The sequence below is a fragment of the Nipponia nippon genome, unplaced genomic scaffold, assembly GCF_047370975.1.
Source record: "Nipponia nippon isolate SJK-2023a ecotype South Korea unplaced genomic scaffold, ASM4737097v1 scaffold_5, whole genome shotgun sequence".
Lineage (NCBI taxonomy): Eukaryota > Metazoa > Chordata > Aves > Pelecaniformes > Threskiornithidae > Nipponia > Nipponia nippon.
The window spans coordinates 78,561,296-78,576,860 of NW_028262369.1; the positions used below are offsets into that span (position 1 = coordinate 78,561,296).

Consider the following 15,565-nt stretch of genomic DNA (forward strand, 5'->3'; position numbering starts at 1 on the left):
GAGGCGGTGTCTCGCGCACCCGTCAGCGATCGGGATTGGCTGCGGCCCTGCACGTGGGGGGGCCGCCCGCTCTCCCGCCTGCCCTGGCCCCGCCCCCGGCTCGCCTGAGGCAGCGGCCGCGGCTGGCAGCGGGCCGGGTGTGGCGGGGGTAGGGCCCGCCCGGCCCCTTCCCTCGCTGCCGGCCCGGTGGCGGGGTTGTACAGCCTCGGCAACGCCAACGGCCTGGCGCTTGAAGGAGAGCGGAGTGCTCTGAGTCGCTGGGACATGTAATAGTTGCAGCTTTTCCTCGCGTCTTAGTTTTGTCTGGTACAAGGTGGCATCTGTATTGCCGCGGGCGATCGTTAAACACAACCCCTGTACAGTCGGTAAACCTAAAACCTGTGAAACGCTTGCTTACTCGGTAAATTACAGCTTTAAGTCTTGCGGTTTTTCTTTTTGTTGTGTGTTTGTTGTTTTTTTTTTTTTAACTAGATGGGATGTATCATAATATTTTCAGTTTGGAATAACTTGAAAATTGTATCTAGCCGAATTTTAACTGCAGTATCCTACCACTTTCAAACTAAAAAATACTCTAAATAAGTACGAATCATAGGAAGAAACTTGCCCTTTGCCAGCTCTGTGCCTGGAGCTGGTCCCCGAACCGGTGAGGAGCCCGTTGCCTCCTCCCGCGCTGGCGGGAAGAGCGGCTCTGCTGCCGCCCCGGCGGGAGCGCGGCCCGGGCCTCTTGGCATAGGAAGGGTAGCGGGCGTTTGGCTTGAGGCCAAGTGCCATTTTCTGTTGATACGCTGAACTTACCATTTGTTCAGGAAAAAAAACCCCACAAACCCAACCAAAAATGGTCACTGCGTTTCATATGCAGGAGTGCCTAATCTGAGGTGTTCAGTCTTGTTAAGGGCTGTGGCAGAAATCAAGTTACATCACCAGGAGCACGTTACACAGTGAGTGTAGTTTAGCTGTGAGGTAAGTTTTTAATCATGTAAAGGTAGCATTATCCATTCTCTGTCCTGGCAGTAAAACTAGAAATGTTTTATTAGAAACAAGCTTTTAAGTATATAAGTCAAGTAATAGGAAATACATCATATACAGGCAGACACAAATGTAAAAAGCAATATGTCAGTGACGGGCAGTAAAGAATAAACTATGCTGTGTTTGATGTTTTGAACATAAGTTTAAAAAGTTTTTAAGAAAGAGGTGAAAATACTAAAATGCATTTAAAAATTAGACTTGGCTTTCAGAAGAGAAACACATGTCAAGGACCGCTTTAGATATGAACTAACCTAATTTAGTCATGCCAGCTATTGGTATAGCCACTCATATAAATCTGTGGATGTGTTTCAACTGCATTTGTCATGTACCTTGGTAGCTAATGGAAACTGAGGATTGCTTACAGAAGAAAGGACTGAATGTAACTTTGATGTGGCTGGGAAAGGCGGGTAGCTGAGCCACCTCCCTGTCTTGTGTGTACGTAGACCACAAGTTAATGCATTCGCTCTATTTATCTGTACTGAGTAGTACTCTGCATGTAATTTGGAAACTGATATTTTATGCTTGAAATATTAAAACAGGATTTGTGGCAACACTTTTGCTTAAAAAAAGTGAAGTATTCAATGCAGAATCCATGCCAAATATCAGATTTCTGTAATAGAGAGAAAAGAAATTGCATAATTTTAATGACCAAAGATTACTTTCCAAAGATATATATATATATAATTTAAAATGAGGTATAGTTAGTGATTGTACAATGGTAGTATTTAAAGATCTAGGTGAAGGAAGGGCAATTACTATGGCAAATGTTATACTGGTCTTACTATACCTTGGTAAAAAGGAAATTTTGTACTCTTGATACTGCTGAAAAATTGCTATTTTGTTACATAAGGACTACATTATACAATATATACAAAAAGAATTAAAGTGAGCTTAAAGGTAGACATTTTTTTAATTAGTGAGCATATGACTTCATAATGTTACTATTCTTTAAATTAGTGGATTTAGTTTTACATACCATGCTGGATGCTTGATAACAAACCCAAACAATCAATAGCTTCAACTTGCTCGTTATTAATGTGGAGATAAATTCCTACCTCCAGAAAAAAATACACAAGCCTCTCTACATTCCTCTTCAGTCTCAAAGCGGTTTGCATTTCCATCGCAGCCACCATACCAAAACTGAGCACAAGCATTAGCTTGTTTATCATAATACCATTTTATGATATAAACACGGCATGGCCCTTGATCCAGCCTTAACTTGCACCGGAGGTCCAGGATACTTTCTAAAATAAAGGAAAAAAAGGAATAGAAACAATTCAGTTTGTAAAAGTCAATTGTATTGCATAGATTTTAACTTTTAAATTCTGATTTTATTTTTTCTGCTAATGTTATACAGCAGTTTAAGATCCACTTTTACTTCTAAAGATGTTAGCATTGAAGGCAAGTTAAAAGTGCTTTTTAGTAGGTCAAGTAAACTGTTCCTTTACTGGCATCGTTCTAGTAACTCCAGAAATAATAGTAGTATGGCTCCATATACAAGAAGAGCAAACAATATGAATCTGATAATTTTGAAATCTAAGTTTTGAAATCTAATTATCAGCAACCAGTCTTGTGAGCAACCCAAAATTGTAAGCCAAAGAGCTGTAAGCTAGTTGCATCTGCTATTTTCGTACCACAAATATGACCATCATCCCTCTGCAGTACATTGCTTCAGTACATTAGTTCTCTTTGTGGTGTGGGGGAAGAGGCATTAGAATAGTGAGAAGAATATAAAACTTTAGTCTTTCTTTTGTAAGATGTTTTTGCTCCTTATCTAATACAATGGTAGTAATTATGTACATACTAGTTAAGTTTGAATGTAAAGCTTGTTGGTCTAATGATTCCTACAGATACGCATTAGAGGACTGTGACATACTAATTACTCTCACTCACTTTTTAATAATACCATGAGACAGAAAATACTTTTCCTTCAAGTTCAATGTTGTGACATCAATATTCTGTCTTTGGCAACTGGTATCTTGACACTTTAAAAAAAATAGTTATTGCCAGAGACAGAATAATAGTCATGCCCATGTTCCCACGAAGCATGGGAACGTGTTTCTGTTGCTTTTTTCTGTTGCTCCCAATGTAATGCACTATTACTGGAACTCAAAAGTGTGAATCCCCCAAATGATGAACAGAATACATTTGGACATTTCATATGAAAAGAATCAATATTTGAGCAGTCAGCTAATTACTATACATTCCTTCAAATGACTAAACACCTTTTTTTCCTGTTTCTCCTCTGAAGGAGAAATCTATTTTTTCTGTACAACTCTGAAATCATTATCTTCTCTGTCTTTAATGAAGCCTCCCGTCTCCATAGACTGCCCCTTCTTGGCTGACGAATTACCTGCTCATTGGCCCACCTCAGCTAGCACTATGTTCTCTTTTTGATGCCATTTATGAGCTCTGTCTCAGGTTATAGCTGACCTTGCTTCTGCTGTAAGTGGAGCAGCGGGATTTGGAATTTGGGAAGATGAGAACTGGTGAACAGGCTGGACAAGAACTGCGACTAGATTTGTTACAAAATCCTGAAATGGATTCTCTTCCACAGCATGGGCTCACGAAATCTTCAGAGAGTGGAACAAAATTACTCTGATTTAAAGCCTTATGAAAAGTTAGTATCAGGATAAGAGGGAACAAAATGAAAAACTAGTTATGATCTGTAACCTGGTCTTGGTGTGAGCCCTGCAGTTGAAAGAGATGATGTCATCACTTTATCTGATGATGATGGTTTAGATGGCAATAATGGTACCACAGCTGCAGGTGAAAAGAAACAGGATGAGACATTGATTTTTGATCAGCCAAAAATGAAGATGAAGAAATGAATGATGATAAAAATACCTCTAGTGTCCACTGTTAGCAAGGGTGACTGTTCCTCCTCCTCCTCTTGTTCCTCTTCATAGGCTTCATATACTACCACAGGAGGTACTTTGGTCTGAAATAAGCATTTGATTTTCTTTGCTTTTCAGATATTGTGAAGTGTCTCAAAATAAACAAGCCCTTTATCACTTAAACGTTTGCTAATGTTTTTCCTTCCCATTTACCCTGACTTCAGTGTTAAGAATCAGGATTTTAACCTCACCTGGTTGGTCTACCAGGAGGGTTGTCAATCCTAAACCTGGGATATATATTTTTTTCTTAGTTGACCTTTACAGAATTTTATTTATAAACTTAAAAATATAGACTACAATTGAGTTTAATTACTATTCTTAGACTTAATTATTACAATATAATTGCATTTTAATAATGTTATGTTTCACACTGTGGCACAAATATTACTGTATTAAACACAGAAATAATAATCCTTGTAACAGTATCAGGAATAAATTCTAGCTGTTAGATAACTGCCTGCATGCAACATCAGAACTTTTACTTGGAACAAACAGCTCCAAGCATACCAAGTTAAAGGAGCTATTACAGTACCTGTCCTGTAGAAAAGTAGGGGGAAAGTTACATGTTACATCAGGCAACAGAGAAGGATATATATATAAAACTTTTGCTCATTAAAGCCTGCTGAATTTTCTTACCGGAGCTAATGGTTCAGGAAGATCACCAAGACTCAGAGGACTTTCTACTGTAGATACTCCAGGTGTCTGTGCTGAAAGTGATTGTCCATTAACATTGTTGTTCTGAAGTATGTAATGTAAAGAACTTGAAGATACTGAATGGAAAGATGGTCCACTTATGCTTGCACCATTTCCATTACGGTTGTATATTAAGGTACCATGTTCATCTTCACAAAATTGGTTGACTAATTTGGACTCCAGAGCTGTTTAAAAAAAAGTAAAAAACTCATCATACTGAGAAATTCAATGTATTTTTTGAATTTATATTATTTATACATGTAAACAATACGCATGTAATCCAGTACTCCTTTGGATTATTTATATGCATCTAAGAAGATTATTCCAGGCTCTCTGGACTATGGCATTTATTTGTCACAAATTTGCCAGGCCGTAAGTCCTCTACATGGTACAAAATACAATGAACTCACCTAAAGGTGTTCATCTGAGCTCAGTAACGACTATTAGTTGGTAGTGGGAAAATAACTGCTTGCCTTACTCATGTCAATAACCCAATAAAAATGGGTTATTTCCCAATGGAAGTGAATACGTAGAATTCACCCCAGTGGGTTTGACTCTGGTTTCCAGTCCAGCAGATTTACAGTGCATGAGCACTTACTCAGCTTAGAAAGCTAGTTTAAGCAGCTGTTTTCCTACACTGTAGGTGACATCCCCTGTTGGCGTGATGAATCATTGCCCTATAATGTGACTCCTAAAAAGAAGGGAATCTGTATCTCTAGGTTCCTTTTACTTTGCACATTGTAACTAATCTCGATCAGCATCAAAACATAACACGTCCACAAAGATAATCCTTCCCCCCACCCTGCCCCACTCTGAGAAGCATCAGATACAATGCGGAATAAAACTGCAATGAACGCACCTGGAAGGGTATTAAAGTCATCAATGAGATACATGTGTTCTCTGTCTGGATCTGAAGCAATCAGATTTAGTTCACGCACAAACTCAGCCTGCGTTGGATCTGAAGTATTTACAATTCCTATTGCATACATTTCGATGTTTGCTGCGTGAGCCTCTCGAACGACAATGTCAAGTTTTACAGCTTCTCTCTTGTCTGCTTGGCCATCTGTTAGCACAATAGCTACTTTTCGCACGCCTGTTCGAGCACCAAAAAATCCTTCCTGGGTTGCTTTACGGATAGCAGTTCCTGTGTAAGTGCCCTCTCCCATGTATTGCATTTTTCTAATTGCTTGCTTAACATCCTGTTGAGTTGTATACTTGTTGAGACCAAATTCTAGCCGAACTTCCAAACTGTATAACACGAGGCCAATTCTGGTAGCGTTTCTGCCTACAGTTACTCTGTCTACTAAAGCAGTTACAAAGTCTTTGATAATCTCAAAATTTTCTGGTCCTACACTCTCGGAGCTGTCAATCACAAATACAAGCTCCATAGGAATTTCCTTACATTTAATACCGCAACCTGCAAAGGAAAAATAAAAAAACCAGATCATGGTGACTTGACTTGGGATCCTTTTGGAAAGGAGAAGAATGTAAATGTAATGAAGAAAAAAATAGAATCTGAAATTAAAGATTTCCTGAGTACTTACCACATATCTCTTTAATTAATTTAATTATATCTTCTCTCTGGATATGAAAAAATTAAATATAAAAATATTTTACAATGTGCCTCTTTCAAATGAGGTATAATATTGACACTACCAAGGATTTTATTTATAATGAATATCTGTATCCTACAGGGACTTACAAAAAATCTTACTGTTTAACTTTCAAACCTGACCTTCCAAGCTTGGAATGAGTCCCACATTTTACAATGAACTATTTTATATGGCATATAAGAATCATTAACTGACAACACAGTAACACCTCTATCTAAAACAATCAACTACTGTTATTGTAGAGAATGTTCTGTGATGATCTGGTCCTCATTAAAACTTAAAGTCAAAACTCATTCATATTTTAGCATCTGAATAACATGGATATCCCTTTTAAATGTATTGGAAGTGGAGAAATAGACCCAGCTTCAGGAAGTGTGTTGCTTGTAGGGAGCTGCCATATGGCAGAGAGCGCCAACACAGAATGGAATTGGGATTTGTGCACCCTCGTGTACCTGGCCCACTGTATTACCCAGCTTTCAGCAGAAAAAAAAAAAGCTGCTGCCTTCAGGGCTGCCTGTTCAGAGAAGTGATAGCTTCTGTGACATGCAAACAAAGCGTTTCTCATTATTAGAGCAATCATTTGTTACATTTTTTGAAGTGCATGACAGGACTCCTTTGGCATTGAGTCAGTTTTTCAAATACAACCTTTTGCTACTGCTGCTCAGCTTCCATCATAAACCTCAATAGTATTTACATACTCACTGACATGCTTTACCTGAATTTGGGTCTAGTGCAGTTCAGGCTTAGCAGAAATATAATTAAGTTTATAGCATGATAGACCATGACAGTTTTGAAGATCTTTGCTCTTCAGACTCTTAAATGCTTTTATAAAAACTTTCCTGCAGCAGGTACACACCTGGGTCATCTAACACTAACTGTAAAAGAACACATAGCAGAAAAATACCTAAAATCACCAGGAACTTTCAATTCCATTTCAGCATAAAGTAGGTAAGAAAAAGTCAGAAACCTTTGTGTGGTTTCTTTCTATATTATTGCTGAGACCACTTCTAGTCAGAAAGCTCTTTCCAAAATAATTAACACAGGATACATTTCATCTGATAATATCTTGTATTGTTTATATCTTGCCGTAATGGGATTTAAATAATGGAATTTGCTTACTGTTAGGCCTTGCTCTCCCTTTGGTCCAGTTTTGCCCTGTAACAGTGATCGTTAATTAAGTTACTGCAATGAGTTAGTAACATTGTAATTCAAAGTATGACTTCATCAATACCATTATTAGAATAGTATTTGGCGGATAGGAACTTTGGCTAGAAAAAGTAGTGTTCTTGTGATATTACCTTGTGTATGCGGTATCTACAACCTCCTAAGATGGTGAGGTTTTTATGGGAATTGGATGACCTCAAGTTTCTCACTGGATCACTGATTGTCAGTTTGCATTAGCAAGGGAGAATCTGTGCAAAGCTTTCCTGTCTACTATGCTGTGTTTGTTTCCTTTCTCAGGAGACTGTATACCTGCCTGACACCCTGGAATGATGAGAATTCTGCTTCATCATATGTGAGTCTAATAGGGCTGGTGTCAGGGCAAGAAGGGCAATGGTGTTTATGTATCCCTACTTAATAGTATGCAAATGTCAGAATAGAAGGGCACCACATTTTGCATTCCAGCTTTTGGCAACCTACCCATCAGCAGAATTTACCATTTTGCCTCCCTTCATCTGTTCATCAGCTTTGAGGGAAAGTCTGAGCTACAGTTACTTGGTAGCCATAGAACAGAATTGCATAGTTTTGTCTTAAAACACGGTGATTGTCTTTCGCTGCCTTAAGAAAGAAACCACATCTGTGGGAAGTGGGGTATTCAGCATGGAAATGTCTTCTTTATGCTTTTAAAGGTTTTCATAGTTTCAGTTTCTTAAGTATTTCAGATTATATGTAGTTAAATAGCAAGAAGAACACACAATCCAGCTTTATTTTTAAGCAGTTTAAGAAAACAGACATGATAAACCTGAGTTACTCACAGGTTCTCCAGATAAACCAGGGTCACCCACATCACCTTTTTCTCCTTTTTTCCCCTTTTCACCTGTAGCTCCTCGATCTCCCTTTAAAACCATGTTGGTAAGCAAACAGAAAGTGTAGGTCAGTTTTTATTGCACTTTTCACATTTCTCTCTAGCTGCCTTTGTCAAATTCACCTTCAGCTTCTGACATGAGTTAGAAATCTTTGTTAGAGATCATCGAAATCAATTGGTATTTGTGAATTTTGTGAGTAACTTGTAGTATTGGTTAAGCATTTTTATGGGAAAAAATAGCTGAAGCAGTTTGAACAATGAACCATCTCAAATGACTACATGCAGACAGAGGGGTTTCATGGGATATTGCATGATGAAAATTATTATCTGTGTCCGAGAAAAATAAGATAACAGTAGGGAAATTGAGAAGAAAGGCAAGGACGTAGTTGGAATGAATAATGGGAATATCACTCTGAGAAACCTTTTGGCCCAGAAAATGTGTTTGGAATAGCAAACAAACAGATGAATTAGTGCCTCCTGGTTTGATTTTTAGTACACTATGGGACTTTGTACAGCCTTTCCGAGCCGCTGTGATCACATCCAAAAACTGATTCCAACCCACATTTCTCTTTTTCTTAACATCGATGTAGTCCCCAAATTTTGCATAGTGGATGGGTAAAAGAAAGGCAGTGATATTAAATCTAATATCTATATTTCTTCTAATTGTAGTAGAAGATAAGGCTCATATGATATTAAAACAAACAACACTGAAAGAGATGCTGCTATAAAATATTAAAATGATCATGTGAATGACGGGGGTTTTCCCAAATCTCCATTCCCTTTTCACAGAATTCAGATGCCTTCAGTGAGAGCTGACTGTAATGAACATTTTCAGTATTTTGGCTTCGGTCTAGGACATTATCTCTGATTTAGGTACCATACCTTCTGTCCCAAAAGCCCTTCCCCAGGGGGGCCTCGTGGTCCTGGCATTCCTTGAATTCCTTGTTCCCCCTAATGATAATCCAGGTAGTGATATTAACCCTTTGTAATCATTCATCATGCATTGATTTTAAATGTTCAAAGAGAAAGAGTTTCAAACTGCATTTTAACAAGTATCTTGAGGCACTTGAGACAAAGTATTAGCTAGCTTATATTTCTCAAATACTTCATCAGTATGTCTACTCTAAAGATATATAATATTGAAAAACCGCATGATAGTTATTGGTTCTAATTCTCCTGCTCCCTCTTTCCATCCCATTTTATTCCTTCTCATTCCCCCTTTCTTATTTCTGTCTTTTGAGTCTGTCTCATCTGATCTATGCTTTAGGTAAAAGTGCATATTACAGGGAAAACTTAATATTACACATAGATTCAGGAAGGACACTTTCGCTACCATAGGTGGTAGTTCATATAACTACTTCAGACTCCCTCCATGGGCATGAGATTTGGGGAAGAGGAAATGGTATTTTTAATTTTGTAAGGCTATCTTTCACTCATAAAAGATGCCCCTGCTTCCTCCTCCCTCAATACACACACCCCTGGGCTTGTTGTTTACAGCAGTAGAGACAGAACATACTTTGTAGGTGCTCATGTTATCCTTCTCATTTTCTAGCCTGAGGCTCTCCTCATATAAGAAACAATGTGAAATCTCCTTAACACTGTGATGGTCAGATTGACCATTCAAAACTGGTTAAATATTGAAGACACTGAGTCTTTTTACCTTAATTCCTTGAATACCTTCACCAGGAGGTCCCAGAGAGCCAGGTGGCCCTGGGCGTCCTATGGTTCCCTAGAGAGAAACCCTGCATATGTTAAATACAATATTCATAACATAAATACACAAATTGTTATACCACCATGTAATTTCCTGTCCATCCTCTACCGAATTGATGTCTTTTTATAAGTAGTGAGGATAAGATTGCTTTAGCTGACAAAGACTCTTTCTATCCTTTACCAGATTATCAAAATCAAGTTTACGCTTCAAAGGAGTCACTCAGGGCCTAAAGCTCGAATCACCTTGCTGATACAGATATACATTGCATTGAAGGATGGATTGTATTGGTGGGACATAGGGGACTGAATTAAGATTTAAGAAAGGATTGTTATTGTTGTGTTATCTTTCATCACCACTAAGCTTACACAGTAAGACCTATAGACATACATACTAATGTGGCATTGCAAACGAACACTTGTTTCTAATTTATAAGCTAGTTTTTAAAAGAACTCTAGAGAAAATGTTTCATTTCCATATGTTATTCATAGGAATCAAAACCCACATAGTACAATATTAATTTTATACCTATATTGCTATTCCAGTATCCCTGCATGAAATTCTCCGTTTCCTCATTTGTAAGGATCCTGTGCACATGCCAGCCCTTGGGACTAGCACTGCCGGGGGAAGGGCTTCACCACCGCTCAGCTTGGGACCTAGCCTTCATGCCAACATGAACTGAATCTCTGGGACCAATAAGCCACATTGTGCAGGTAATACGTTATTATGTTGCAAAATCTTTGCATTTGACCTTGTTCAGTTTGTTTACATTTACATTCTAAAACAGTTCTTTTGTATTAATAGACCTCTAAAGCTGAGTTGTAGGAGCATAAGAGTTTCCAATTTGGGAGGTTTCATAGTGAAAATTGGGTTTTATAGTTACAATTATTTCCAGGCCTCTGTCATGGTGTATATGATAATCACACAAATAATCCTTTTTTCAGGGATTGGTCATCATATTGGTCATTAGATGATTATTGATTTACTTTATACAGTAAAAAAAGAGGAATTAATTCTAGAAGAACTCAACAGCATGCTGTTGAGTTACAGCCTGTAGCTGTAACAGTAGTATAAGCAAGACATGGTAAGTGGTTGCCAGGCCATTAATTCTGACCAATGCTAGGTCTGAAGAAATTTTTGCTACTCAATTGCAGCTAATGTCTGCAGGAGCTAAATGTTTTGTCACTGATCTTCACTGCAAGAATATCACCTTATAATTTATCATATGCAACAGGAAAAAGTCTGTGGTTTATGCCTGGTCACTGGAAACACTTTTGATTTGCTACAGAATAAAGACACCGTATTCCTTAGTTATCTATTTGTCCGATTAGTTGCTTCTAGTGAAGAGTGAAGACAGAAACATGTAGATGTGTATGCATGATCACACATTTTACACTGTACTTTTTTTTTCTTTTTTAGAAAATAGACAATGGGTAACATAATTGTTTAAACGGCTTACTTTTGGTCCTGGCAGGCCTTCTCCTGGGGGACCTGGGAGACCAATTGGTCCTCGACTACCGGGATCACCCTGAAAGTCGATACTTTAAAAAATAAGTAGTGAATACCAAAGTTTAATTTATCTCTAGAATTCCCAGCATCTGCTGTACTCAAATGGGACAAAGAGAGAAAAATTCTTGAACAGCACAGTGCAAGTCTAAACAATGCTAACCCATGAATACTGCGGGCAGGACAAGAAAGTTATTGGAGATAAAACAGTGGCTAGTGGTCTAAACATATTCAAGACATGTACAGTCAATTATACAGCAGTTACACAGGAATTACGATTCCCATATCATAAAATGAACTCCAGGGTCCTCAAACAAAAAAAAATAATGGTTTTTCTTGCTGCCTGTCAGTTGAATCGGACTCCGTGTTCACATTGGCACGGTTCTAGCTTTTTTGCTATCAGTGCCTTCAGACAGCTAGGGGTTTGAGGTCAGTGAAAAAAAGATATATGTCCTTTTAAGAGACATTAAGCATATTTAAATAGCTGTAGTCAATCCTTCAATTGCCTGTATAATTCCAGTAATACTGCAATCAACATCAGGATGAGTTCTGAAGTGAAGCTTGAAGGTCTTCTATGGGATCTACCTTTTAGATACTGACAAGTAAGTTAAAGTTGGATTAAAAAGATATTCTGACTGTGACCTGTGGTTAGGAATTATATCTGCATGAAGTACAAACATACATTTACTTTTCTAGAAGTTAAGGTCTGTACCTTAGGTCCTGGTAGTCCAGCTCCATCTGGGCCTGGTTCACCAGGAATCCCAGGAAGGCCTGGCAAGCCCTGAAATTATACGCACAGACAGAATACTAATTTAATTTACATCTATACTGACTACATGTTTTGTTAACATTAATGTGGTAGTATCTTGAATGTATTCTATTTTCTCTTAGTGGGATCACTGTGGTCTACAATGGGTTAAATTCTACTCTGATAAGCCAGAAGTGGTGTCAGTGGCATTTGCATGTGTGTTGCATGTCATGCAGGAGGCTTGCATGTGGAGTCTGATCCGGAGAGGCAGGTGCAGAAGCAATTCTGCATTGGATTGCACAAAAATATCATGAAGTATTATAAATCGAATTCCAATTTCTATTTTGACATGCATTAATTTTTATTCCTCAGTGTGGCAATTGCACGCACTTTTACTGTTGTCTTTAGCACAGAAAAATGCTAGTATATCACCAGATTCCCTGACTGTAGCCAGCAATCTGCCTGGGACAGGCATGTAACTGCCAGGGCTGGTGGAGCACGCTGTTGAGCAGACTAGATACGTGAGACCAGTGCTGCATACGTGTGCAAGGAAGGGAGAGGAAGGAGCCTTTTCTCTTTGTATCCTTTTTGCAGGGATTGGTCATATCTACCAGTAAAGACCTCTGTAAAAGGCTATAAAGTAGATCAACCAATTCTTTGCCACACCTTCAACAACCTGATGAACAGAACTGAGGACAGTTTGCTCTTCTGGCTCTTTGGACAGTAGCTACTTTTTCAGTGGTTCTGGAAGATAGTGTTGCCCTGAGTTCACACCCTTGTATAGGGACACAGCTGCTTAGCTGGACTATGTTCTCCTGTTTGGGAATAAATTTTGTATGGTTGGGCAGAAGACATCTTACATCAAGATATTGAGGGAACTGATTGAAACATCAGTGGTACTATAGGAAAAAAAAAGCCGCACTTGGAATATATTACATTGTGTAATCAGGAGGAGTAAAGGACATGGAAGGTCTCGGACTATTTCAGAAAGAGATTTCTTTTTCCTTCTATGCTGAAATGCATTTCCACAATTGAGGAGCCTTTTTAGGCTTTTAGACCAGAAAATCTTTCCTAGCATGTTAGCCATGGAGGCTAATCACTTTCGTGTAGCACCTATTTGTTCCCAATTCACATTAAAAAAATTGTCTATAAACTTACAGGTGGGCCGGGATAACCATCTCCTTTTGGCCCAAAGGGCCCGGGGGGTCCTGGGAGACCTCGGTCACCCTGATGAAGGCAGGAAAAACATGAAAGTGAAACTTCTTTGGCAAATATACTATAAGTTGATTTTATCTGTCCGTCTATCTGCTAATGTATTTTACTATGTGAATGGTTATTGTAGGTTGTTAATCCTGGACTAAAACTGGGATATTTAATAGTGCTGAGGATTTACAGGACCTTTCAATTCTAAGTCACTAATTTGAATCTTTTTCAAGAGCTCTGTCTGTTGTCATTTGTGGCCTACATATAAGAAGGAATGACTTCAGTTGCATTCCCCATATTTTAATCATGATTACTATTATTCCGGCTTTGGGGGAATGAGCCCAAATTGACAGACAGCCAAAAGTCTAGCATGGGAACTGAATTACTCAGTAGCTACTTTACATAATTCTTATAATTGCAGATAGATAAACTGCTGCAGAACAACGGGAAAACTCCATAGCTTCTGCACATGCTGTATGTTTGTGTGGTGAGACAAAGGTTGTAGGGCAGGGGACAACAGTGGTTTGTGTGGCCAATTTAAAAATGTTGTTTTCTATCACAAGGTTCCTGTCTGGTTTTTTTGTTCCAAAATTGTATTTTCCTATAATGCTGTGGAACCTCATTAAAGCTACTGAGTATAACAGGAGCTTCCTATCAGAGATGTACAATTAAGCTCCTTTCATGGATCTAGATAGCTGGAGTATCTCAGGAACAGATTTACAGAGAAACTAAGAGGACTTTAACCCTCCCAGCCATACTAGATGGTGCAGTGAGTGGCTCAGAGCTACAACCGGATGGATGATCAAGACTGTGTTTGTCCCTATAGCTACCCAAAATATGGGCATGCGTAACAGTGGCAAGCAAAGGCCCATGCAAAAATAATTTAAAAAAATGAGACTGTACAGCTTAGTGCAGATGTGTGTCAAAGAGTGAAGCAACAGCAAAACCACTAATACTGACAAAGACAGCAAAAAGTGAAGACCACAGTCACAGAAGCATGCAGTGTCACCCAATTGAAAGAGCTTTGGGGGCTCAAGGCTGAGGGAGAGAGACTTGCAACTCTGAGCAAAGGACCTGCTTCCTGTTGGTTGATTCCTGTTGGATTCCCAGAAATAAGACAACATGCAGTTCTCTGAATTAACTGGACTGTACCAGAAAAGTATGTGATTCCATCATCATCTCCTGATGAAAATAAATTTAAAGATCTTGAAACTAACTGATCAAAAAGGGACAGAGATCGTTACATGTTTCTCATGCTTCTGTTACTGTGTTCAATTCACTCAAAGAACAAGTGCTAAGGGCTATACTCAAAAGTACTGTCAAATTCACTAAGTAAAAAAAAAAAAAAAGGGGGGAGGGCGGGATCTGATTTATTTTGAGAAACTCAGGTTTGTATGTCCGAAGTTTCTTGGTGTTCAGACAAAATCAGCCCTGGAATGAAGAGCGGCTTACAAAAGTTGAATCTAGTTAACACTGAGGCAATACTAGAGAAGTGCTAGAGAGAAGTCCTTAGAGATTAGCTACTTGTTCATGTTCTATTTCCACTACTTAAGGCATCTCTTCTCACGTTGCCAGTTTGGCCCATGTCCTGAGATCTTTTTGGAGTCTGTGGATTACCCTGTGTCAAAATTGGGAATGAAGCTAAGGAGCCTGGCTGAGAAAAATTAACTGTGCTTGACAGGTAGGCTGTTGTAAGCACATAAATCGTGTCTTCTCTCTGTATTCACTCCTCATCAATTAAACCCAGTCATTTTTCTCCTGGTTCTCTGCCATGTGAAAGCTTGTGGTTCATGGAGTCTGGAAGATTGACCATCCACGGTTTTCTGGCTCTGCGAATCCTTATACTTTGCCAGTGTTATGCAACATACACGTTAAGAACTGTGCAACACTTGGCCATCCTAGGCGATTTGCTGTTGCTTCACTGAAATCCTGCCCTATTTTACAGTTCTATCAGAAGTTAGTTTACCAATTTAGGAGCTACCTTTGCCCCAGGAAGCCCAAAACCTGGTTCTCCAATTGGTCCAGCAAGACCAGGTAACCCAATGTCACCCTGCAATGAAGAAAATACATACTCTAGTTATGTGTTATTAAACACCAATCACAGACTCTGTTTTTGGATTTCTGTTATACAAATGTATATAT

General features: G+C 38.8%; 1 protein-coding gene across 1 annotated transcript in view; it reads right to left on the minus strand.

Annotated features, from left to right (window-relative positions):
- Positions 1-22: 22 nt before the first annotated feature.
- Positions 23-15,565, minus strand: part of LOC104010023 (uncharacterized) — a 37,354-nt gene continuing 21,811 nt past the window's right edge. The window contains exons 22-36 of the mRNA XM_087731498.1: positions 15,405-15,473; positions 13,379-13,447; positions 12,185-12,253; positions 11,426-11,494; positions 9,916-9,984; positions 9,138-9,206; positions 8,206-8,286; positions 7,349-7,384; positions 6,161-6,197; positions 5,476-6,033; positions 4,560-4,801; positions 3,874-3,967; positions 3,700-3,789; positions 2,082-2,270; positions 23-354 (exon numbers count right to left, since the gene is read on the minus strand). Of these exons, the coding sequence (XP_087587624.1) occupies positions 23-354; positions 2,082-2,270; positions 3,700-3,789; positions 3,874-3,967; positions 4,560-4,801; positions 5,476-6,033; positions 6,161-6,197; positions 7,349-7,384; positions 8,206-8,286; positions 9,138-9,206; positions 9,916-9,984; positions 11,426-11,494; positions 12,185-12,253; positions 13,379-13,447; positions 15,405-15,473 (2,073 nt within the window). The remainder of the gene's footprint in view (positions 355-2,081; positions 2,271-3,699; positions 3,790-3,873; positions 3,968-4,559; positions 4,802-5,475; positions 6,034-6,160; positions 6,198-7,348; positions 7,385-8,205; positions 8,287-9,137; positions 9,207-9,915; positions 9,985-11,425; positions 11,495-12,184; positions 12,254-13,378; positions 13,448-15,404; positions 15,474-15,565) is intronic.